This window comes from Vanacampus margaritifer, chromosome 2 (assembly GCF_051991255.1).
Source record: "Vanacampus margaritifer isolate UIUO_Vmar chromosome 2, RoL_Vmar_1.0, whole genome shotgun sequence".
NCBI classification, from domain to species: domain Eukaryota; kingdom Metazoa; phylum Chordata; class Actinopteri; order Syngnathiformes; family Syngnathidae; genus Vanacampus; species Vanacampus margaritifer.
Genome location: NC_135433.1, coordinates 35183289 through 35210054, shown reverse-complemented (window position 1 = coordinate 35210054; position 26766 = coordinate 35183289). Strand labels below are relative to the sequence as shown.

Below are 26766 nucleotides of genomic sequence, written 5' to 3'. Positions count from 1 at the left end.
CTATCTATCTATGTATCTATGTATCTATCTATCCACAGTCAGTCAAAATCACGTTAAGTTACATAGTTACTTTAAAAAAAAAACTTTTTATTTTTACCTGATTTTGTTTTACCTGTCTTTACTGCATGACTGTTTGTTTGTTTTTATTCCATGTACAGTACAGTACTTTGTATGCAGCGATGGTTGTTTTAAAGTTTAAAGTTGAGTTGGAATAAAGTTGGAATAAATTAATGCTATTTCAAGGAACAAATATTAGAATTTAGATTGTAAATGCAGGTCCTTGCTTGTCATCGATCAATACCGGGTTATGTCGGGCTTTTCACTGCCCCCTTGTGGACACTTGTGAAATTCTATACTGACAGAAGTGCTAAAAATATGCACGAATTTGAAAAGTTCAAAGAACGTTTAGCTACGTCTAGAAAGCAATAGTGATCAACCTACCATATTCCCTACACTTTAAAAGTGAATAATATGCACACAAAAAAAAATCTAAAGCATTTTGTCAAAAGTAGTCTTTCACTAAACGTCATCAGACACGGTGGGACACGGGACTTCCTGCATTTCCAGAGCGTAACTCTTGATTGGCTACAAATACTGTGACGTTAAAATACAAGCTCTGATTGGACGAAAACGGCGCGCCAAATGTCACATGGTGTAGTTTTCCCGCGAAACTGTGCCATCTTGCTGGACCTCGTTGCTCGGTGCAGGAGCTGCGTTGTTTCGTATTTGGAGTTTTATACATTCGTTTTGGATCATATCAGCATGGATGTTGCTACTGCTACCGCAGAGAATGCCGGGGAGACGGTGAAAGACGAGTTGGCGGACAAGTGTCAGAAGTTATTCCAGGCTTTTTTGGAGGAGTAAGTCAAGTAAAACGCTTTACTGCATTGTTGTTGTATGGCCGCATGATTCCAATATGCATTCAAACAGAGTTGACAAAAGTACTCGGGATTCGCAAGTACAGATACTGTTACAGGTATTGTAAGTTTTGGATCGACTTCTTTACTTACGTAAAATTTGAAAAACAAAAGTGGAGCTGAAATTGAACAATTTTTTGACAGAGTAAGGACTAGAAAGTACAAATCGCTTTTGAAATGCATGGAATAAAAATAAAAAGCTGTCATATAGGTAAACTCAAAGTACAAATGAAATGTGCTTAAGTACAGTAAATATGTACTTCACTACTTCCCACCACAGAATTTAAATAATGATTTCTGATTTTGCCCCCACTCTTTTTCTTTGTGTGTGTTTCAGATTCCAGACTGCGGATGGAGAAGTGAAGTATGTCAGGGAGGCTGAGGAGCTGATTAGACCTGAGAGGAACACACTTCTGGTTAGCTACATTGATCTTGAGGTCTTCAACCAGGAGCTAGCAACCACCATCCAAGAGGAATATTACAGGTGTGGAGGCTTTGAGATTACATTATATATATATATATATATATATTGTCTGCTTATGGTTGTCAAACTGAAGACCCGGGGACTAGGTCAGACCTGTCGCATTTTTAATGGCCAATTAAAGTGAATAGTCCGTGTAGTTCATGTTTCTTGCATAATGATAATTCATCAAAAATAACACCACAGCCTTCGACGAATCACATTTAAGCATTGTCACAGGAATGAGATGAATTAAAAGCAGCTTCCTGTTGTAAAGTCTTGTGGTCCAAAGTAGTAGAGCTTGGAGATATGGGGGAAGAATAATGGTCAAAATAATTTTTTAATATATAAATCCTGATTAATAAACAAAATTATTAAAATTCCAAACTTATTATTTATTCAGCAACCAAAACTCATTGTTTAAATATGACTCAAAAGAACAACCAGAAAATTAATTTGCAACAAGTAAAATAATAAAAAACAATAATAGCAAGAAATAAAAAGTGTGGTGCAGTCAATGCATGCATGGAGATAAATTCATTTACACAGATTAAAAAAAGAAAAGAAAAGAAGAAGAAAGTCATGATTGAATATTGTTGTATCTTTTACTACCGCGTTTGTGTGTAAATATTCGATATTTGAAGGAACGGCACTCCCGGAAGTCGATGCTAATTTGTTGCTAGCCAGTCAATAGGATTTCTCATTCAGCTAGCATTAGCCATAGCACCGTTGCATCTAAAACAAAGTCTGCCTTGTATTTAAATATAGAATGCATGTAATTATTTTTATTGTATGTTTAGTTTTACAACATACTCCAACTGTGGTACAATTTAACAACTTAAAGAACGCTCAGGGAGGACAGAAGTTTTTTTTTTTTCGAAAACACCGCTGGAACTTTTGGAGAACTTTTCAATTTACCTTGGTAAAATTCAATTTGCATCTCAGCAGCAGGGTCTTGCTGAGCCAGGCTGGATCTTTGAGAGGGCGGGGCTGCCCTGACCAAGGCTGATTGGTTGGTCAAATTTGGGGGGGGGGGGTTACATTGGCTGGGTTCATCAAACTAATTTGAATTAATTACTGAGAACTCGTAAGACACCAGGGAAACACAATTGTAAATTCCCTGCGGAACTTTTACAACCAAGAACTCCTTTTATCCAGAACTCAAAAGATCTCGGGCTTATTGGTGGAAAAGCAGACACAAAACACGCTTGCTCCAAGCATCACGGTGCATTTAGGGTGCATTCATAATGCAGGAATTTGCATAAACACAGCACCATTTGGCACATTCATCGTTCTTCTTCGATTTATAATGTTTTTATCATGGACGTATGCATGTGTGCGAGTGATTATTGTTGTCCTGTCTTCAGAGTCTACCCCTTCCTCTGTCGGGCCGTCCGTAACTTTGCAAGGGATCATGGGAATGTTCCTCTCACAAAAGAATTCTACGTGGCCCTTGAAGATCTGCCTACGAGACACAAGTGAGATTCATACACACTACTTGCAAAGAATTTCCGGATGAGCTTACTTTGATCTTATTCTTAACTTTCCAACTCTTCATGGATTCATTTCCTGCTTTACATCAAATTTGTATTCGTACTTCAGGATTCGCGAGCTCTCATCCATGCGCATCGGGACCCTGGTGAGGATCAGTGGTCAGGTTGTGAGGACGCACCCAGTCCACCCTGAACTGGTGAGTCATCTGGCCACGCACGTTGGTGCTGACCCGTGCCATTTTTGGCCATGACCGTCCGTCTTCTTGGTCTCAGGTGAGCGGCACCTTCCTGTGCATGGACTGCCAGTCGGTGATCAAAGACGTCCCTCAGCAGTTCAAATACTCGCCGCCCACCATCTGCCGCAACCCAGCCTGCAACAACCGCTCGCGCTTCCACCTCGACACACACAAGTCCAAGTTCATTGACTTCCAGAAGGTATCTTTGGGGTCACGTGCGCGCGTGTGGAAGATCACGCAGCCGTTTTGACGGTGCGCTTCATCTTTGGTCATGTTCAGGTGCGTATCCAGGAGACGCAAGCGGAGCTGCCCCGTGGTTCCATCCCACGCTCCCTGGAGATCGTTCTGAGAGCTGAAGCGGTGGAGACGGCTCAAGCCGGAGACCGATGTGACTTCATCGGGACGCTGATTGTGGTGCCAGATGTCTCACAGCTCAGCACTCCCGGTAGGGTTTTCATTTATCCTCCTCATTCTCACTTTTGACTTTTTTTCCTTTTCTTTTTTTTCCCCCTCAACTAATTGTGTGATTTCCTTTCCCAGGTCTGCGAGCAGAGACCAGTACCAGGGTAGGCGGACCTCAGCGCTCCGAGTCAGAAGGTCTGAGGGGATTGAAAGCTCTGGGAGTCCGAGAACTGTCGTACAAATTGGCTTTCCTGGCCTGTAATGTTGCGCCTACAAACCCACGGGTAAGAGGGACAAACTGCACAGATGGACCCACATTTTTCGTAAATTTTTTTGAAAAGCCTTTTTTTTTTGCTTAAGAAATAATGGAAACTGTTCCTGTCAATCATTAGTTTTATTAAATTATTGTACAGTGGCACCTTGACCAAACCACAACTTGAGCTGTCACTTGGTCTTGTTATTGTTTTATTGCAAGCCAAAATTACAGTTAGGAGAAAGCTTCAAATATACCGCCACTGGAGTAAAGCAAAAAACAAACAAACAGTCAAGGATGCACTTCCAGTCGTTTATTAAATGTGACAAATGACCAAACACCCGAAAAAAGTAAATGAAAACACAAGGAGCCAGGCAATTTTCAATTTGGACACGTAGACGCTCATACGCAGACAAACTGACATTCCAGCTGCTGATGTCACTCACTGGGCCACGCCCCATAAAGGCACACAGACGACACGAGTGTTGTGATTTTGAACTTGTCCCAACAAATGCTAATTACACGATTTTTAAAAATAACATAATTGCTCTCTTTCTCAATATTGCAATTTATTAGTATACTGTATTTCTTCAAGGTCCTCTTCGCATGTATTTTTTTTAGGTATGTTCAATAGCACTTTTTTCAGGCCAGTGTGAGTATTCAACTCTTACGTACTCGCTGATACCGATACCAAGTGACCACTACCAGTAGTGGTGTGCCCAAAAAATCGATTCTCATTTAGTACGATTCAGAATCGATTTTAAATGTCCCAAAATCGATTTTATTTAAATTATTTTAGACTGTCTTGCCTTTGTCTGAGTGTGCTTTTATTTGGAGCGCAGTTCATGTTGTACCCAATTTGGCCACTTAGAAGCAGTGTGGTTCCACGCGGTCTGATACACTGTTAAGTTGCAGCCACATTAGAGAGTAGAAGGAAAAAAACACAATCAAATTATTCCAATAAAAGTGGGGTTTTTTTTTGCAACATGGAGTCGTTCTTTTGAGTGATAAAAGTGCCGCGAGTAGCGCGCTAATTAGCATTAGCAAGTCAGACTGGAGTAGATCATTACGATTTCTTGAACATCTATAAATTGAAGCAAAAATCATTGTCAATCAAATCATTTTGAATCAAAAATCGTTCTTAATCGATTTTTAGAGTGCTGGAACAGATTAATGACATTTCAATTCATTTCAAATGTGAACAATTTATTTGACTAATTATACAAGTGAGTTTAGTTTCAAGCTTGGTCACGGAACAAAAGAAACTCTATTGCAATTAACATTTTAACATTCACGCTGTATAATCCAAAGATAACAAATGTGAATTGTCTCTGTAGTTTGGTGGCAAGGAGCTGCGGGAGGAGGAGCAAACAGCTGAGAGCATCAAGAGCCAGATGACCGAGCGAGAGTGGGAGAAGGTTTTTGAGATGAGTCAAGACAAGAACCTGTACCATAACCTGTGCACCAGCCTCTTCCCCACCATCCACGGTCAGCATGGCGGTCCTTCCTTCTCCAGTGCACCACAAAAGCGCTGCGTAAAACATGCGTGATTTGAACGTGCTTGCAGGCAATGACGAGGTGAAGCGCGGCATCCTGCTGATGCTCTTCGGGGGCGTTCCTAAGACCACTATGGAGGGAACCTCGCTGAGGGGAGATGTCAACGTCTGTATTGTTGGAGACCCCAGTACTGCTAAGAGCCAGTTCCTCAAGTAAGTGCACAAACAAGCACAGTGACCAATTTTGCATTTTTTTTTCATAGCAGTCATTTTTATGGCTTTTTTTTTTACAGTATACTTAACTCATTCACTGCCATTGACGGCTATAGACGTCAAAACATAATTTGAACTATTTCTATTAGTTTCACTTTTTTCCACTTTTGTTAACAAGAGTATGAAAACTTATAAAAAAATTGTTATTGTACATTTAGAACAGATATAAAATGTGTGATTAATCGTGTTAACTAGTGAAGTCATGTGTTTAAATACAATAATAAAAAAAACGCCTGATGCCCCTAATCAAAATTATTATTTTTTTTTTAAATTAGGGGTGTCAGACGATTAAAATGTTTTATTGTAATTAATCGCATGACATCAATAGTTAACTCGCAATTAATCATAAATGTTATATCTGTTCTAAATGTACAGAAAAAAAATTCTAGGTTTTCATACTCTTAAAAAATAAAACTAACTAGAAATAGTTCAAATGAATTTTTGACGTCTATAGCCGTCAATGGCAGTGAATGAGTTAAAAAAACAAAACAAAATTGGCATTGAAAGTAGGCATGGGCTGATTTTAGATTCTGACAGACCAATCATGGCTCTGGGTTTGGTCAGCAGAGTCGTAATTGGTCATTACCTGTCCCCTGCGCACCTGTGATATTATTTTCAGTCGACAGCGAGTGGGGAAAATATGTTTTCAAAGCTATTAATTATACATGAAAAATAATGAAGTTATCAAACTAATTACAGAGAAAATATAGTAGCCAAATATGTCAATGAATGATTTGATGTGCTTGCTTGATTGTGTTACCCGTGTTGTCCGCTAAGAGGCGCTGTCACTAAACTATATTAGCAAGAGGAAACAGGAAGTAAACTGTTGTTGGCCCGGAAGGGCATACAGGTTTTTGACCGCTCTGGTGGAATTTTTGTGTACTGTACGCTTGCGCTGATGAGTTATGGATTTTGTATCATTTTCTTTTTGATGTCAAGAAGTCTCACTCAAGTAAGAAAGCTGTTGAAGCATTGATGACACAGAGAAGCAAGAGCTAAACATTAGCCGCCTAGCGCGTCTGATCAAGCTGGCTGGCTACGCAAAATATCAACTTTTGACTGTTGAAAATGGCTAAATGAGTCAAGTATCCCTTTAAAACCATGGTAAACCGTCAAACCGGTAATCGGCCCATACCTTATGATAGGTACGATTTTCATGATTTTAAATGGTCTGAAATTGTCAATATAAATAAACATTCTTCAAAAAGATAATTTACCGAATGACTTTTTGTGGTAACAACAGTGGAACCAACAAAAAAAAGATGTGGTTTATGCACTGTAGCAACTTTGTACAACATGAGGCATTGAGAAGTTGGTCTTAAAATATATTTCAAGTGGCATTAGAAAGTCTTAAATTTAAATAGCCTTAAGCAACCCTGGTTCAATTAACATTTACACTTTTACACATGTCTGAAGTATAAACTTAGTGTGTGCATGATAAAACATTTTACCAATCACAGATTTGACCTGTTACGAGTGGGCGTGGGTTCCCGCACCCAAACAATGGCCGAACTTTGACCTCTCTGTGCTTGTGTGTGTGTGTAGGCACGTGGAGGAGTTCAGCCCCCGAGCTGTGTACACGAGTGGAAAAGCGAGCACCGCCGCAGGTCTGACCGCCGCCGTAGTCCGAGATGAAGAATCCCACGAGTTTGTAATTGAGGCCGGAGCTTTGATGCTGGCTGATAACGTGAGTTTCTGTCTTTTCGTCGTTATTTAATCAAGCAAGGGCTGCGTAGCACTGGATTAATTAATTGTCCTAGTCTGCAGTCGGGTATGTATTTGTCTTACACTTCAATAGATGGCAACAGACAATTTTCATCTCTTACTTGTGATGGCTTTGACATTTTTGACAAATGATCTCTACACTTGAAATGTATGAAAATAAGCACGATTATGTCCAGTGGGAAACCTTGTAATATGCGTGAATTGAATTGGTCAAAATAAGTGTTTGCCTTTAAGGGTGTGTGCTGCATTGATGAGTTTGACAAGATGGACCTAAAAGACCAAGTGGCCATCCATGAGGCCATGGAGCAACAGACCATCAGCATCACGAAGGCTGGAGTCAAGGTGAGAGTGGAAATTGAAATCTAGTCGAAGCCAAATAATGTTTATCCCTAACCAAAGTTATAGTTTAGTCATAGACCCATATGGTTTTCTCAAGGTTTATACCGTTTATTATTATTGGCTCATTCACTGCCATTGACGGCTGTTGACGTAAAAAATTCATTTTAACTATTTCTATTAGTTAAACGTTTTTTCCACTTTTGTTAACAAGAGTATGAAAACCTATTTTTTTTTTTTTATTGTACATTTAGAACAGATATAAAATGAATGATTAACCGTGAGTTAACTATTGAAGTCATGCGATTAATTACAATTCAAAATTGTAATCGCCTGACGCGATAAAAAAAGAAAAGAAGAAAAGATTATTAAAAATTAGGAGCGTCAGGCGATTACATTTTTTAATCGTAATTGCATGACTTCACGAGTTAACTCACGATTAATCACAAATTTTATATCTGTTCTAAATGTGCAATAAAAAAATCTAGGTTTTCATAACAAAAGTGGCAAAAAATGTTAAACTAATAGAAATAGTTAAAATTAATATTTGACTTCTATAACCGTCAATGGCAGTGAATGAGTCAGTAGTAGTCAAGAAGACCGAAAGCCGATGTTTCAGGCCGATATTCATTTGAAGTAAAAAAGAAAAAAAATACCTTTTTTTTTTTTCATATTAAGAATTGACAACTTTGTTTAAAAATTATAACCAAAATTGCAGGGAGTTTCCAGGGTCAGCAGCATGTATTAAAGGATCTTTGTGCAGTTTGTCACTTTTTTTTTTACTTGCGACTGCCACCTCAAAGAGCCCAAAGCGCAACTTTTTTTTCTTCAATTTTTTTTAAATTTTAATAAATAAAAGATGTAGGGAGTTCCCAGCGTCATTATAATTTTTGATAAAGTGGACATTTAAATAAATCCATAAACTAAAAGTTCCCTGTATCTCACTGAGGGACAAATGCATGCGAATGTCGCTAATTTGGGGTCAAGGTTCATAAAAGGTTTCAAAAGATCTTGACAGATGGTGAAAAATTGCCAGAATATGTTTGAAATGTCTACATTTGCAAGCATTCACCGCTCAGTGAGATTCCAGCTTTATCGGCCTTCAGATTCGTAAAAATGGCCGATGCTGATATTTGCCAAAATGTCAAATATCGGCACCGATAATTGGCCTGGCAATAATGTCATTGTTTTTTTGTTTTTTTAAAGCCCTCTCTTAACTTAAAGGCGCCTCTAAATATAATTTATTATTATTATATTGTTATGACAAATGAATATGGTTATTCATGCTATGTTGTTAGCAAACACGTGCGGTTCGTAATCTGAAAATGTTGTACATCTGGAATCCGCCTTCATCTCCAGGCCACCCTGAACGCTCGCACATCCATCCTCGCTGCCGCCAACCCCGTCAACGGGCGCTACGACCGCAGCAAGAGCCTGAAACAGAACGTCAACCTGACCGCCCCCATCATGAGCCGCTTCGACCTCTTCTTCATCCTGGTGGATGACAGCAATGAGGTCGGTTGTTGCTCTCCGCCGTCCGGCGGCTGACCCGGGTCACGTGGCGTCCCGGGGAAATTGGGAACGCTCTGCTCACGTTGCAGGTTACGGACTACGCCATCGCCAGGCGCATCGTCGATCTTCACTCTCGCGTGGAGGAATCCGTGGACAGGCTGTACTCGTTGGACGAAATCCGGAGATACCTGCTGTTTGCCAGGCAGTTCAAACCCAAAGTGCGTCCGCCGGTTTCCGTCGTTTGTTGATTGCCCAACCCTGGTGTGTGAACGAGGCACGTTTTACAGATTTCCAGCGAATCCGAGGAGTTCTTTGTGGAGCAGTATAAGCGTCTGCGGCAGCGCGACAGCTCGGGCGGCGTGACCAAGTCGGCCTGGAGGATCACCGTGCGACAGTTGGAGAGCATGATCCGCCTTTCCGAGGGCATGGCCAGGATGCACTGTTGTGATGAGGTGGCTCCAAATGCAAACGTTTGTCAGGCAAAAAAAATGAATCCAAGCTTGAAATGATTCACGTTTTTCCTCTTCATGAATCAAGGTGCAGCCCAAACATGTGAAGGAAGCGTTCCGCCTGTTGAATAAGTCCATTATCAGAGTGGAGACACCCGACATCAACCTGGAGCAAGATGACGAACAGGAAGAGGAGGAGCTTCCGGAAGAAGGTACTGATGCCTTCCATGTATATTTACATATTGAAGACAAACTACAAGTGTTCCGCTGCCATAGAAACAGCAGTTAGTTGTTTGCGCTTATGCGATATTGCTGATTTCCAATTTTTTTTAATTTTTTTTTTATTGTTGACAGTACAGTGTACTTGTGATACTAGAAAACTTGAGCTGTATCAAAAATGGTACTTTTATAAAGATGACTGTTACTTATAACTGTGCTCTCATTGTAATGGCATTTTTACATACAGTAATTTCTTGTATTGGATCTCATTAGAGCTGGGATGGGCAACTGGTGCCCGCATGTGGTCCCCGACCACACTCGGAGTGGCCCCTTGATTAATGTTATGAAGAGAAAAAAAGAAGTTGTTGCAAACTTTCATAATGTTTTTTATTTTATTTATTTTTTAAACGGGTGGAATAAAAACCTCAAAAATATTCAATTATATTGAAAAATGCACACAATTTTTTTATATGCAAATTTATTTGAGTGTGTTGTGAAAAAATGCTCAAAATGACTTTTTTTTACACTTTATTCTGGTTTGCTGTTCAGCAGTTTTGTCCTTGCATGAGAAATGTATTATGAGAAATTAACTATATTTTAACAAGTAATTTGCTCCATGAAAAGTATAAATACGCTGTATTGTAAATATTACCATGATCCCAAAGACGTATTTAGATGCTAGAGCATACAGAAGGCTTTGATGCAGCCTCTGAACTGAAGAGAAAGCTTAAAGCAATGGTAGTTATTACAAAAACCGCCAGCAGGAGGCAGCAGAGTACGAGATCAACCATGTTGCAAAAAGGCTTTCCCCACCAGTGTTGTAAACATATTTGGGAATAATGATGAAACTTAGCTATGTTCAAATGCTAATTGGAAACGGATAGAAACGTACTAGATACTCTAATCTTTCTTTTGGTAGCTTTCATGTTTTTTATAGCAACAGAACACAATATTCTGTGGGCCTTGCAAAATCAATCAAAATCCAGTAAAACAGCCGGGAGCGAAGGGGGGTTGCTTCAGTGAAAATGGCTGGGAGTGAAGGGGTCAAAGAACTTATTTTGTCCATATTTAAAACTGCATTTGTCCACTGTGTAATGGATTGTCTTGTATCAATCACTTAAAATGCAGGAAACATGCCTAACGGAGTGAATGGTGAGGTCGTTGGAATAAACGGTCACGTCAATGGTGTCGGCGGTCTTGTCAACGGCGTGAACGGCCACGCCGAGACTGGCAGTCAGCCCAAACCGTCCCTCCGTCTGTCTTTCGCCGAGTACCAGCGCATCTCCAACTTGCTGGTCCTGCATCTCCGCAGATCAGAAGAAGGTACTGTATGTCTTGCAACCCTTTTCCGCTGCGCTGCGCTTGCTCAGCCCACCCCAATCAGGTGCGATGCACATTTAATGTATTGGAGAAAGCACTGAGCACTCAACTGTATGTTCTAAATGCAGACTTGCAGTTTAAAAGTTAAACGTACAGTAAGTGGCAAAGTGGACTTCCTCACTTTCATCCCATGTTTTAAGAATTGCTCAACAATTGTTTTGAATGATCTTGCCTGCAGCTGAGGAGGAGGCGGAGCTTAAAAAACAAGCAGTGGTCAATTGGTACCTGAAGCAGATCGAGTCCGAGATCGACACGGAGGAGGAGCTCATCAATAAGAAGGGACTGATCGAGAAGGTCATCCACAGGCTGGTGCACTTTGTAAGTCAACCTGCCGCACAAAAAATTACGGTTCCGATCGGCGAGTATGACCCGCTCTTCATCTAGTACCTTTTTACTTGCGCAGGATCACATCCTCATCGAGCTGTCTCAGTCGGGCCTTAAAGGCTCCGAACCTGCTAGCACGGAAGAAGACGTGGTTCTGGTTGTCAATCCCAACTACACCCTTGAAGACTGAATTCCTCTTTCGCTCCTTCTGATTTGTTTCATTTATACAAATGTGCGCAAAAGTAAAAAAAAAACAAGTTTGTTACCCTGTTGTTTAATAAATGCTCATATTCAAGAATACATAACAGTAGCGTTGGACATGGTCTCAGTTGTACCAAGATTTGATTGAGCTTTTCAATTAAAAACAAAAAACTGAGGTTTACTTGTTACATTTGATGTAAATATGCGGTTCTTCTTAGTCAACTGTCCTGAATTATGTAGTAGGTGATCAATAAAAAATATTGCGTGTGCCTTAGTATTTTCTCTTGTGCCACTATGTGTTTTAGGTTAATACTACAATATTGGCCTTTGCTTACTGTTTATAACTTTTTAGACACCCAATCTGTTTTCTGTGGTGCTCATCATTCAGATAGCTGGTGAGCTGCAGCCCATCTAAGATTGCTTTGGGTGTGAGGTGGGGTGCACCCTGGACTGGCCACCAGTCAATTTTGTTAATCGGATCTTTATAATTCTATTGATAGTCAATAAAATAAGGTGCACGTTTTCTGGAAAAAGTACTCTCATGCATAATGTAAATACGGTTTAGGTATAGAGGTGTATTGCAAACTAAAATATAGAAAGATTAATTTCATATAAGAACTATTAATACCACAAAAAGGGCATTGTTACAGCAACAATAATACAGGATTTTTAAAAATAGAATGCAAGAGAAGTTACAAGAAACATATGGCACAAAATAGAAATAATACACTATTACTAAAACGTGATATTCGTGTATTCTTTAGTTTCATTAAACACAAGAAAATACGACCTAATTTCAGTTCGTCATTTGTGTTATGTGAAAATGTACTCAACTCAACGAATGATGGGTTTCCGTAAGCCTTTAAACTATAGCAATTTTTTTGTTTTGTTTTTATTTTAAAGAAAATCATTAGATGGAAGAGAGTTAAAAAAATTTCAGTATCCCCATAGAATTTAACGAACGAGAGACTCTACACTAGATTGTCCGTTAGATGGCAGACTACAAAATCCTGCAGGCTGAAACTGCGCATGTGCAGGACATTGCGTAACAAACATGGCGGCGTACGGGGCAGTTGTTGGCACAGCTTGTAAAGGTAAAATGCAGTTTAGTTGTCATTTTCACACCATGTCAGCACTACAAAACTGAGATGTGACACCTATATCGGTGACTATTAGCATTGGACAATGAGAATCTGACCGTTTATAATTTGTCGTATTACAGATAGTTTACTATTACGAGCCAAATGCAAATGTCCATGGAAAGCCTTCTACGTTGAAAGGAATTATGAACCGTTCCAAATAACTACTAGTAGGCATTTTGTTGCCAGAAATACGGTACTACTAGTAAGACACATTCCTACTAGTTGGGCCTTTGTTACTTGTGCAGCACAGTGGTTTACTAGTAAGGTTTAACTGAGTAGGCCAAATGTGGATCTAGTAGTGGATAAAATAAGTGAGGGCAAAGTGCACACTAGTGAGCATACTAGTTCATGGGCATATTGTGTCAAATAAATGTTGTAGCTTTCCATAACAGTATGTCAAACATTTCTGAAATTCTGGGGACACGTCTACTGTACTTTATTTGTCACGTACCAGGTGCAGCCCTGGTTCCCGGTAGTAGATGGTTGGTGACGAGCTACCTCTCCCCAAAACCCCGCCATTGTTTGAGGCTGCAGACCGCATCGCTTTGCAGTCCCGGGACGGAGCCACGGAGAAGCCAAAAGGATATAAGAGGGGCTGTGGAAGAGGAGTGGGAAGACGAGGGTCCAGAGTACATTCCCCTTAGAAAGGCCAAACATCCCATGATGAAGGTTGGGTATGCCTGGTGAGTTTTGTGCACATGTGAAGAAGTCGCAACACAATACAGCAGCAATGCTGATGTGTGCTCTAATTGTACTGTGGACTCAAATAGAGGAAACTCTATACAGTATACTAGTGACACATTGTCCTTATCACTGAGCAACATGCATGTTCTCTCTTGCTTCTGCGTAGGATGATAGGCCTCCCCGCTGGTATCATCGGCTTCCTGATGGTCAAAAGGCAAGTGGACAAGAACCGCTTAAAGCAGCTGAAAATTCGACAGAGGATGCAAAATTCAAACGTGGGGGACTACGAAGGAAGCCGCTACCGCCGTCATGCAGAGATAGTTAAATCTCACCAATAATGCTTTTGACCCCTTTGACCCCTGCTACTGCTGCTAAGACTGATTCTCAATGAGAAAAATCCTGGGACTTCTCAGAGGGAACTTGATGAGTAACATAATGGAAAGATGCTTGTTTAATGAATTCGTATTGGATGTTTTATCAGTGTAATGGATAATGTTATGTTGATGTAACTTCTTTAAAATCTCCATGAAACACAAAGCTCACAAATAAAACTATTTATTATATATGAGAGGCCACACAATATATTTACAAGCCATACTGCAGGGGTCACCAACCATTTTAAAAGGAGACCAGTTTGGTACATTAAGCAAAAAAAAAGAAGCTACAATTACCTTTTATTATGTGAAGACACTAATTATTTGTCAACATGTAACTTTCTATAAACGTACATTTTCAAATGATCATTACTCCATTTCTAAGAGATTACAATGTCCCATCAGGCGCCCTATACTTCTGGTCAATGTTGGTGACCCTCGCCATACCCCACATAGACTTGCGAAGCTGTTGACAAACTATTACTCTGTATTGACATCAAACTGACAAAAACATTCTGTAACAGTTCTTCTGTTTACTTCTAGCCAACAAGAATGGCAACATTGACACCGGAATACTTTTTTTTTTTCTAGGCGTATAAATGTAGAAATAACCTATTATGTGAGTGCGTCGGGATTTTGTGCAGTAATAAAATCTCACATTCAGCCCTTATGAATAGTCATTGAGTGCAGCATGATTTACATTCTGTAGTGGAAACAAAGCAAAGGCTTTAAACAGCACGGGGTGCTATTGCGGCAATTACGTCAGTATGACCGCTTGTGTACCCCCAAAGACTTATTTGCTTGAACCGATAAGTTGTAGCAGGAAGATGAAGATCTGAACCATGTCGACGTAGAGGTTGAGTGCAGCGAACACGTATTCCTCTGTGCTGATGGAGTACTTCCTGTTACCGATGAGGAGTTGTGTGTCGTACGCCAAGAACTGTAAAGCAAATACAAACCGGTTCCAGAGTGGTTTTGTAACTCACTTATTTTATTTTTTTTACATAAAATCGGCCTTCAAATACTTACCAGAGTGAAAGCTATGGCTCCTATAGCGGCATAAAGCATGTGAAGCCAGGGGATCTACCAGATGCAAACCATGATGAATAAATGATGCCAACAAGGAAGTTGGTGTTAAGGAGTCTCGTGGAAACTCACATATTGGAACGACAGCACAATGACGGTGATGATGCCGGTCACAAAGACGACGATGCCAAGCACGCAGAAGAAGCCCCGGCATTTGGTGAAGTCCACCTGGACAGACAGGTCGATTAAGGGTCCATTTTACTACTACTTACTTGCTTGTGGCTATTTTTGACTTTAGTATTAAATACTCATTCTTTTATTTTTCTACATGTACAAATTCCACTTTGCATAATGTGCAGGTTGTAAAACAAGCTCAAAAATGACATTACTGTATATGTTCAGTACTGTACAAGTTCAAAGAGGGAGCTTTCACTTTTTAAATCAAAATAGGATTCTCTATAATCAGTATTTGCACTAGTGGAGTGTAGTAACCAATGTAACACCTTTTTTGTGTGTGTGTGTGTGTGGGGGGGGGGGTGAAGAATATTACAAGAAATTGTTTTCATGGGTTTCAATTATTTGCAACAATCAATCTCACAAATCAATTATCAAATGAATGCAAACTATTTTGCTAATTTACAGAAAATGTTTAACTTAAAATCGCCTAAATTCTCTGATTCCAGCCTCTCCACATTAATTATTTGATTTCTGTAGTCCTGCATTGAATGAACGAACACTTTGTGTTTAATCAAAACAAGATCATTTGCAAACATATTCTTTTACTTTCACAAACAAAGGTCAACATTTTTTTCCCTGACATGTTACGGACCAAACCAGGAACTGAATCATAATCAATTTATGATGAAAATAAAAAAAAGTCAGTTTAAAATGAAAATAATAGCTATTTGCCTTACAAACGTACGTCAAATCATTAAACAATACCACATTAACAACAATAAATAAGTGTGTGTGTGTGTGTGTGGGGGGGGGGGGGGGGTTGATTGAAATAATATTAGATATTATCCAAAAGTGGAAATATGATTCAAACAGTAGCTTACCGCTCAAATTGGAAATGACAAAATGAGACCCAAAAATTGGACAAGCGCCATTACATTTGCATTAGCACAGCTTAACAAGTTCCAAAAAAAGGGAATGAGGTTGTCATGCTGTAAATGGCCAGCAAAGAGCCCAGAGGCTTAAGAAAGTTGGAAATACATCTGTACCTTACACACATACCTTGGTCTGGAAGCAGAAGACTGTGACAGCAATGCAGATGACAATAGTGATGGCCAAAGCCAGAAACACTGCAGATGTGTCATAGTAACTGAAAGAAAACACCAATGAACATGCAACTGGTGACGCAAAATGGTTAGAAACCTCTATCAAATGGCTGCTTTTTTTTTTTTTTTACCTGGATATGGTGCCAGTCATATAAGACAGCGCCAAGGTCTGCATGAGAAAAACAAAAAAACAAATATAGTTAACATGAATTCTGATTAGCGGTACGTAAATGAGTATCTCACAAAACTATGCTAATGTTTTCATATACATGTTTTAAAGTAACATAATGTAGAACATAATGTGAAATAGGGCCGGTATGCAAATGTTTCAGGCACTTTTGCAAATAGGAACACTTTTAATAGCATAGTCATCTGTACACGGAACTTTTCAAAACCACAAAAAAAAAGTAACATTTCTGTTTTCACGGCATGTTCTAGCGCAGATCGCTTCTCGTTTCCCCGTCCCCACATGCAAATTGCATCGGACTCCGCCTCACTTCAGTTCACTTTCAGGGTAATGCGCCGCGTACTTCCTAGTACAACACAATATTTTTATTTAAGAGACTTTCTTGAGTTGTAACTTAGTCCTAGTCATTATTCTGGCTTTCGCCAGAATTTCCTTCAATTCTGCCTTTAACCCTTTACAAAGACGACAGCTTTAGTAGAAAATTGGCAGGAAACTGGCTTTGGCTCAGTTTGAAATGTTGTTATCATTTAAAAGTGGCTGAATATGACAAAAGCCCTTCTCAAAAAGCTACTGTAAACACAGATATCATAAAATTAAGCAAGTATGACAATGTCACAAAAATCTCAATAACCTGGCAATAGCCAGATTGCTAATTGTGATTCACATGATCAATCTGGGACCGCTCCACGGTGATTTGCTCGGTTAAGGCGGGACCTTCTATACAATTCTTCGAGCTGATTGGACAATTAGGCATCTTGCGCACGCTTGTTTTGACCAATCACGGCAAAGGATGTCTCGTCTTAGGAAAGAAAAAAAAAGCCAGCTATAAATGCACAAAGTGCCTCTCGCTGTTCAACATTCAACAAGGAAACTGAGTGATTCTGTGAGAACAGAATTAACTCATTTGCTCCCAAAAACCTATAAATACGTTATATATGTTAAATGTTATAAGTGTCCCAAAGACTTATTTATATGTTTTTTAATGCTAGACCATAACAGAAGGCTTTGATGCGCCTCTCAACTGCACACAATGGTTGAGGAAATGGTAGTTATTACAAAAAAACGGCTAGCAGGTGGCAGCAGAGTAAAATAGATCAAGCAGGGCCATGTTGAAAAAAGCTCATTTACACACAGTTCTAAAAAGATTTGTAAATAATGATGAAACTTGGCTATATTCAAATGCTAATTGCTGCAAAATGGAAACAGATAGATGAAAGAAGAAACTCAAATCTTTCTTTTGGTAGGTTATGTGTTTTCATAGCAATAGAACATAATATTCTGTGGGCCTTGCAAAATCAGTCAAAATCCAGTAAAACAGCTGGGAGTGAAGGGGATTGCTTCAGTAAAAATGGCTGGGAGTGAATGAGTTAATTGCAGCATCCATTCGTGCTTCGCCCGGCATCGGCGCTGCATGTCCCGCCCTAAACAACGCCTGATTGGTCCGACCTAAAAAAAAAGGTCGGTTGCGAACGTATCAGCGGGAGCAGTACAGTAATGTAGCATTTGTGAACAAATACTGCGAGAATTCAGCTTGCTGGCAAGGTTAGGATCTCAATGCCGTTAGCTGAAAAAAAGTAAACACAAATCAGCAATCACAGCCTAAGCTGTCCATGCCTCGACTGCTGTCGACAGCAGGATGACGCCAAACATTCACTTCCAGCCGTCAACCAACAAACAACAAAGAGAAAGAAAGTGTGTGTCATGATGGGATTTGTGATGACTCAAACCTCCTGCTGCCGGCCGGCTCAGTTAGACACCGCCCAAATGGAAACTTTCTGGAGGACGCCTTCATTCAGTTTGTCATTCGCATGCCGAAAACCATGTGTACCAACAACCACTTCCCGATTTAAGTTAACAGCAGCTGCCGATTGAACTTACGAAGATGGCGAGCAATATCAAGTTCCATGGATGCTTCCTCCTAAAGAGATTTCAACACAGAACGCAGGTTAATTTCATTATTTGTGTCAACATGATTCTTCGTTTAAAGCTGTGCACTCGCACTTACCGAGGGCCCTTGCAGCAGACCAACACAATGTGGGTAATGAAATACACAGCACTGCAAAAAATTGATTTAAAAAAATTAAGCACTAAGTATGAATACAATTCACTTTCCACTTTTAAATGTGTTGCAACTCACTATGATGCCCAGTAGATAGCCTGGTTCTGCCTCACAAAAATTTTGACCTCTTGGCTGCGAGAAACAGAAATGTGGTGCACATAATCACAAACAGTTGACAGACAGGCTGAGGCGGGACATTAACCATTGACGGCTATAAAGATTAAAAAATTCATTTTAACCATTTCTATTAGTTTAACAATATTTTTTCTACTTTTGTTAACAAGAATACGAAAACCTAGATTTTTTTTTTATTGTACATTTAAAACAGATATAACATTTGTGATTAATCGTGAGTTAACTAGTGAAGTCATGCCATTAATTACAATAAAAAAATTTAATCGCCTGACGAGATGCTTATTAAAAATTAGGAGCATCACGTGATTAAAACGTTTAATCGTAATTAATCGCATGACTTCAATAGTTAACTCATGATTAATCACACATTTTCTATCTGTTCTAAATGTACAATAAAAAAAATTCTAGGTTTTCATATTCTTGTTAACAAAAGTAGAAAAAACTAATAGAAATGGTTAAAATGATTTTTTTGACGTTTATAATCGTCAATGGCAGTGAATGAGTTAAAAGAAAAAAGAGGGGGAAAAAAGCACGATACTCACACAAAGGTGAAAACGGCCACAATGGCTGTTGTGACAATGAGTTGCACTGACAGGATCAAATACACCTGAACGCAGGCACAACAGGACACGTTTCACGTCACAGGTGTACAAATCCATAATCAAGAAAGTACTTTCAAACATTCTGGTTTTGAAAGTATTGAAGCATTCTGGATTTGAGTGATTCGTTTTACCTTTCTGATGAAAGCGTGCCGAATGCTCACATTGTCCCAGTCGCTTCCCCTCGCGGCAAAATCATCACCTGTCCATATGAGATCAGAAATGTCGAAATGAATGGACATAATGAAGCAAGTGCAGTAATCTATTGCTCTTAAAATATCAGCGTCAAAGGCATATTGACGGTCTGCAGGCTGGTAATATTAGAATTGCATTTCTGCCATTGTCGTGGGTAACCACTGGCAAATTCGAGGACGTCTGTCAGTTTAGCACTAGATTCTGTGCCAACCTGATAGCTTTGTGTTTGCCCTGCTCAAATAAACGTGGGCGGTGCAAGCTGAAAACGTCAAACTGTGGTTACTTAAAACCACAAATATGCAGTAGCTTGTGTGTTTTTTGTTCTCTCTCCCCCAATCAGCATGTACAATCATTAGCCTAACATACAAACACAATTCCAATAAAGTTGGGACTTTGTGTTAAACATTAGAGCTATTGAGCATTTTGACAAATATCAGTATCGGCCTTTTTTCTCTCCAAATCTGGAGACCGATAAAAGTTAAATCTAAAACCATTTTTATCTCGGGGAACTATTATTTTCAGTTAACTTTATAAGAGATGCTACTGACCCTGGGAACCTTCTGAAACTTTTGTTGTTGTTCAACATTAAAACAAAGAAATGTGAATGTTTAAGATCTCAGCTTTTTTTAATTATTTTTTTTATTTTATTTTTGACTTCTTTTAGTTTCCATCTAACTTTTTAAGATGTACTGATAACCTTGGGAGTTCCCTAAACATTTTTGGGGGGGACATTTAAAATTAAGTATATTGTCTAAGATTAAAAAAAAAAAAAAAAACTTCTCCATTTTGAAGCATGAATGCTTAAGACATTACAACAAAGTCAAAATTGGCATTTGTTTTTTAATTTTTTTTTTGACACCAATATAAAACATTGCAATTGACGGTACAATCATTCAAATCATATCTAAAAAGCCTGAAAAATGACTACATTTATACAATTCTAAATGTTTTACTAAGGTTTGTTCCTGCTTGCAGTTTGAATACGTTTGGCACTTTACTTCATGAAACCATGACAGTGATTGGTCTCACAAAAAATGACTTCTCAGCCATGTAAGATGCTGACTATTGTGTAAAAATAATGAAAGCATTTATAAGAGATTTTTTGGACAAGTGGTGTAGTCCAGGGTATACGCGGCTACACGGCGTATGCCCACTTCTTTTTCGGTCAGTTTTGCAATCCTCAATTTAGAGTCTACCCACTTCTGAATCCTCCTGGATGCGCAGTTTTTGCGCACCATTCAGCCTATATATTACAGGATCAGCTCGACCAGAGCCGGTGTCGGTACCAGATGTGATCGGGCTGCTAGATTGTATCGGGGTCGCCTACAGATGACGTCACGCAGGATTGGCTGGAAATTGTCCGTTTACAATTGTCCAATAAAGTTATATGGAAGAAAATTGACGGTAAAACATTGTAAAGAAATGAATAAAGATGTCATTGAAATAACAAAATGTATGGACTAAAATTGTAAAAACATGAACAAACCTAAGAATACAAAAACCGGATACTTTAAGATCGAGGAAATAATAAAAGAGATTGAAGCGCCTTCGCGCTTGCCGGCAACGTCAGTACTGCAGCGCTAACGAAAAGCGCGATTCACTTCGGTTTGGTTTCTTTTTAGCTGTTCACAAATCACAATACATCACAAAAACAGTCTTAATGATAATAGGAACAATTAACATTCTAAACTGACAATATTTGTCACATTTAATCTATTTTATTATCTATTCAATATATCTTACGTTTATTTTCTTAGGTTTATTTACGTTTTTACAATTTCAGTCCGTATATTTAGTTGTTTAAATTACACCATTAATATTTTCTTTCCAATGTTTGACGTCAACTGGATAATTTCCGGCCAATCCTGTAGCGTAACGTGTACGTTAGGCGACCCCGATCACATCTGGTACCGACACCGGGCTCTGCTATCGGAACACAACAGTGCTGTGCCATCTTGTGTCTGGTTTTAATTTAGAAACTGGTTTTAACTCTGGCCACAGTCCCACTATGTATCGGTCAATATGTTTTTAGGTCTAAGTAACGCTAACCAAGTTATTGTATACTGTACACAATAACTTATAATTAACTAATATAGCCCTAACTAACTTTATATGATGTCGTTTAATTTTATAGTAGATAACATATTATTCATGTTTACCTCACAATGAATACGTTTTACATTACAAACTGCTCCTAATTCATTCATTTTATCTTTGTGCGTAATTACAAATGATGGCTTTTCCCTCACATGTGACCGTTTCTAAAACAGGGCGTGTTTCTAGAAGCGGGAAAAAAAAAGTAAGTCAAATTTAGAGCACACCCACTACTCTAGGGACCTCTACAACACTGCTTTGGACTATGTAGCCGACTCAAATTTGATGCGTGGAAGTAAAAAATTCTGCTTGTTTCAATTAACAACTTATATTGTAAATGACGTTTCCCCTTCATTTTTGGTGATAAATGTATATAAATATTTGTCCTTCAAGTGTAAGCGCGGTTTCCTCTCACAACTGCCAGTGTTTGAGTTGAAAAAGCCAGATGATTCATTCTAACAGCTTTTCATCCGAACCGTCAACAGTCGACACAATATTTTCATTCATTGCTTTCACACGTAAAAAAAGCTCCCGTCTCACCAGTGTTTAAAACATCCGAGGGCATGGTTCGCGGGATGATGGGAGGCATAGGTGGCTGACTGGGATAGACGGCTCCAGGAGTCCCAGTGGGATGAGGCGGTCCTGGGTACATACCAGGAGGAAAGCCTGGCTGACCCGGGAAAAGAGGTGTATTTGAGTTGGTGGGGTAGGGAGCAGTAGGTTGGCCTGGCTGAGGTCCGCCAAAGGCTGGGAAGCCATACGCAGGGGGTGCTGGGTAATTGCCGCTCTGAGGTGCTGGGTAATTGCCGCCCTGGGGTGCGTACGGAGGGCCATAGGAGTCATCGTACCGTGGAGGGTAGTCGGATCTGGACATGTTGCCTGTGAGGAGAACAGTCACTTGTTTAACACACATTTGTGGAAGATCAAGTCATTACGGGATGTCTCCTCACACAAACTGTGGGCTGGAAAAAAAAAAGTCGACCAAGTTGGATAAGATAACTTTAAAAATAGGTTGACTGAAAATGTCAACGGAAACATGTTTGCGCCACCGTCCATGTTTTTATACTGACCCTTTTTTGCCAAACGATTCACTCATGGACTATTTTTGAAGCATCGTCTGTAAGTGACTTTTAAGGCACTATTACATTTAGCATTGGTGAATTTTATGGAGGTTAATGCTCAAGTAAGTAATTAGTAGTTATAGCCACTCAATTTAACTCATGTAGAATTGCTAATCACAATTGCTACCTGTGTAGCATAGGCTAATTTTGATATTTGGTAGTGGCGTCGGGCCAAAACCTTGTACCTCCGAAATCATCACTTTTCAGGAGACTTTTAAAATGCAATTTTAATGGTTTGTTCAACCATTAAAATTGCATCATCATTTTCAACACTTTAGATTGGTCAATAATTTGTAAAAATCACACCCATACATGTGGACTGACCAAAAGTATAGATTTTTGAAAAATATTAAATTTGGCAAATTGCGACTTATAAGGTTTTGGCCCGACGCCAGCGATATGTACATAAGAAAATAAATGATGAGTAGTTATATCCACTCAATTCAATTCATGTTCAACATTTTAGTGGGTTAAAAAAATATATATATTATTTTAAATATAGAAGGGGTGGGGGGGGGGGATTATTCAATGGCATAATCACTAGGAAAAAAACTATTTTCAAAAGATTCAATCGTGACAGCCCTAATCTAGATTGATTAAATTAGTTTTGGAAAAAAAAGTTTTTTCTAATTTAGAAAACTGTATTTAGAACAGTCATAATATTATGGATGTAATTTTTCCATACTTTATTTTTCATTTCCCATACTTTTTAATACCTGGAAATTGATCAAATCTATTTCCCTATTACTTGTCATACTTGCGTAGGAACTATGTGGGTTCTATCTATTCAGTATTTAGCGGTTCTGTTTCTTATTTTTCCACACACACACATGTATTTTTATGCTTACTTTAAGCAAATTTAAATGTTTCATTTACTGTATGAGTGCTCACTGAAACAGGTTTAACTATATAGCATAGAGGGTTGCTTCTAATTCAGCCTTTACACAAAAATCTCTCCAATGTTATGATGTAGCCTAATATGGACAGTTGCAGCTCATCCACAACCTCCCAACCTTGAAAAGCTGCTATAGGATTACAACAAGGTGCTTTGCACAAAGGCTGGTCTCAGGTTGGATGCAGGCTACAAAGTATGAGCTGCCCATGATTGTTTTTTTGGTGATCAGCAATGAAAGCCATTGATAGACATATGCCGATCGTTCGGAGCGCTGCTAGTTTGGTGCACACAAAACTTCTCATCACGCAAAGAACAAAATACATTAAAATAATGTCAAGGTGGAGGGAATTGTCAACAGTTCAAATACTAGTCTACTAGAACATCAGATGTTTATTTGGAGCTATTCAGAGGCGTAGATGGACAGATAGTTTACACTACAGTTATCCAACTGCCTCACTGTGTCTAAATATGGTGTGAATGACCAAAAACAAAAAAACATAATCCCTGTGCTCTATTTTGACTGTGAAGTTTAGGGAAATACACAGTAACGGAATTCAAGAGGAGGCCCCACCTTGGATTGCCATGACGTCACATCCCCATTAACAAGCAACAACACTCACTGAGTGGAAAAACGGCTTCCTCCTATCTCAGCAAGAGCTTTCCAAAAGAAGCCAGTGAGACTTCTCTGCGATGACTTGACATGCCTGTGTCTTGGTGTTGGAAAATTAAAGTTGTTGGTCTGATTAAGCAGTTAAACATTTGCGTATTTTTTATAATCACATGATCCAACTCGGACTCTGGCGCCCCCGCCCCCCTTGTGAGGACAAGCGGTTGAGAAAATGGATGGATGATCCAACTCATGATTCTGAATCAGTTAAATGTTTACCTCAGAACACCCTGACAAGTAGTAAATCCAGCCGTCTCATTTTAGTGCTGCTTTTTTGTTGTCTTTGTATGTATATTGGCTTGAAACACCACTTCATGATGGGCAAAGCCGACGACATGTAATGTAACATGCAATGCTCGCGTCACTTCATTCTGACATGCAGGAGTTAAGATTCAGAAATCCACAAGTTAAGTTCTTCATTCAAATAATTTTGAAAAGGTTCCAACTAAAGTATTTACTAATGTACTTTTTTTTCACCCTTTTGCATTTCTTGAAAGCAGCTACAATGTTAACTAAAAATCAAGTTGTGCTTGGTTATTAACGCATAAATGTTTCATCTTGAAATCACACTTCTTGCTTTTTCTCTCTCCTTTTCTTCCTTGGGGCATTGCAAACTGCAAAGATTGCTAAACATGCTCAAGAATACTTCAGTTGATGCTCAGAATACAGTACACATATACAATTAGGTACAACCCAATTGATTATTTACAAAAAATATATATAAAGTTATTAAAATAAACATTTCTTAACTTGTTGATCGGCCCCAAAAATCCTGATTGTGTAAGCCTAGTACAAAATAACATACAATACAAAGAAGAAGAAAAAAACATGCTAGGCTAACTATTAACTTATCTGGTAACTCTATCATGGTTGCAAATTTCACACTGTTGTGTCATCTTTTTATGTAGTGAAGGACTTGGACGGCATGATATACGTAGGCTACAACAGTTGCACTTAAAAAAATAAGATAAAATCATATTATATTAGGCTTGTATTATATTTTTGTATTTATGTCTAGCAACAAATCAAAGTAAGGTCTCTTTCTGATTGGCTATCGCTTTGTCAACACACAAATTTCTGGGAAAATTGGGGACGGGGAAAAATCTTTTAAAAACACATACCGCAGGATAATCGGTCGGGGTATAAATGCTCACATCGGCCCCATTATCGCTCGGTGTATATTTATAAAATACAAGTACAACCTGTCTTCGCCGCACCGACTATTATCATATATCCACGCATACAAACGGGTATCTAAAAATGTTTAAATAAATACATAAATGTTATTATTATAAGTACGTCTCTTATGTAACGTCCTCACGAAGGCTCTCAATGTTGGCGTAACTTTAAATCTAAGCAAGCTGGAGCAGTAACTCTAGTTCCATGTCTGACAGAAGAATTTAATTCTCCTAGAAGTCCTCTAACAAAACTATTTTCATTTGTGAGGCTTCGAAAGCAAACGGCTGGGGAAAAAAAAGGGAGTTACGTTACAAACTACGCACTGAGCTAAACAATACACATCCTTAAACGTTACATTACATTATTTGAAGATTAACCAAACCAACGACATATGTAGCACAACTTACCAAGTTTGAAGTCCCACGGATAGTGCGAAACTTGAAGACTTTCCTTCGTGTGGTGGCAAACAGTTGCGATTTGATTTCAGAATGGGTTTTGGGCCCCGCGAGACTCGGCGTTGCAGTCGAACATTTCCCGGAACAGAGCCGATCCGAGCAGCTGGGTGGAGTCCACAGGAATCTTTTCCCCCCCCCACAACCACGCCACTCTCCACTCTTGTAGCTTAGCTCAGTCCTGTTCTCGCTCGGTAGCTTGGAAACGTGACGAGACCACGCAACATATGTCATTTTTTTCTATCGCTTACGCCTCATGGTTATGACGTGTCCATGTACTGTGTTTGCGTGAACATCCTACTGTTACTGTATGAAGTCATGCTTCAACATGTTCGCTCGACAGGATTTTTATTTTATTTTTTTAATCAGGAAACATCAATAAAACATTTTTCCTCGTCGATATTGTGCTATGAACATAGCTCAATCAAAGTACATGTATTGCCATTATTATTAATGTAGTGTTTCTGACAACTCGAACACCGCCTTGATGACGTCAGTTAGCAGGGCATGTTGATCAACGGGATCCTGGTTTTACGACGAGTTACGTCATTTGGAGTTTAGGGACCGCGAGGGCTAAACTTGTCAGCGCCGTAGTCATTGTTTTGGGGTTTTGTTTTGAATTTTATTAATCCATTGAATACAAATTGTCACAAACTGATCACATTTTTTTGTGGATCTACATATGGACAATTCCGAGCTTTACGTCACAAGTAAAAAATATTCCAATGGTTTAACCTACAATATTAATATAGTTTATTTGAAGGACTTAATGCTTCGTTTTGTTGAATTCTGAATTTCCAACATTATTGCAGTTAACGTTTTTGTTTTTAAATATTGTTTACGCTAGTAGGTATAATCGTAATTTTATACAAGTTGAGTTTGAGTGTGCCTAAACAGGTGTCACCAACCTTTTGAAAAACTCAGATTTGCTTCTTGGACACTAATCAACACAAGGGCTACTTTAGTTTGATTAATATTTTGTGGCATAACAAATTTGTACC

At 39.0% G+C, this 26766-nt stretch overlaps 3 protein-coding genes across 3 annotated transcripts; 2 read left to right on the top strand and 1 right to left on the bottom strand.

Annotated features, from left to right (window-relative positions):
• Positions 1 to 643: 643 nt before the first annotated feature.
• On the top strand, positions 644 to 11950 carry mcm6 (minichromosome maintenance complex component 6). The gene is made up of 18 exons (XM_077556930.1): positions 644 to 860; positions 1255 to 1401; positions 2745 to 2855; positions 2980 to 3067; positions 3144 to 3305; positions 3386 to 3551; positions 3647 to 3792; positions 5099 to 5249; positions 5329 to 5470; positions 7076 to 7217; positions 7490 to 7597; positions 8951 to 9106; positions 9193 to 9321; positions 9391 to 9555; positions 9641 to 9764; positions 10900 to 11094; positions 11330 to 11469; positions 11555 to 11950. The coding sequence occupies exons 1-18, from the start codon at positions 763 to 765 to the stop codon at positions 11663 to 11665; spliced, it is 2481 nt and encodes an 826-aa protein (XP_077413056.1). The 5' UTR covers positions 644 to 762; the 3' UTR covers positions 11666 to 11950.
• Positions 11951 to 12646: 696 nt separating this feature from the next.
• On the top strand, positions 12647 to 14067 carry LOC144043372 (uncharacterized). The gene is made up of 3 exons (XM_077556933.1): positions 12647 to 12770; positions 13273 to 13501; positions 13669 to 14067. The coding sequence occupies exons 1-3, from the start codon at positions 12731 to 12733 to the stop codon at positions 13838 to 13840; spliced, it is 441 nt and encodes a 146-aa protein (XP_077413059.1). The 5' UTR covers positions 12647 to 12730; the 3' UTR covers positions 13841 to 14067.
• Positions 14042 to 25971, bottom strand: LOC144043371 (protein lifeguard 3-like). The gene is made up of 12 exons (XM_077556931.1): positions 25721 to 25971; positions 21992 to 22330; positions 19297 to 19364; positions 19106 to 19170; positions 18507 to 18560; positions 18375 to 18425; positions 18248 to 18287; positions 16314 to 16351; positions 16139 to 16226; positions 15035 to 15130; positions 14906 to 14959; positions 14042 to 14816 (listed from the first exon to the last, which is right to left on the bottom strand). Exons 2-12 carry the CDS (start codon positions 22323 to 22325, stop codon positions 14670 to 14672), a joined length of 1035 nt encoding a protein of 344 aa, XP_077413057.1. The 5' UTR covers positions 22326 to 22330; positions 25721 to 25971; the 3' UTR covers positions 14042 to 14669.
• Positions 25972 to 26766: the final 795 nt, after the last annotated feature.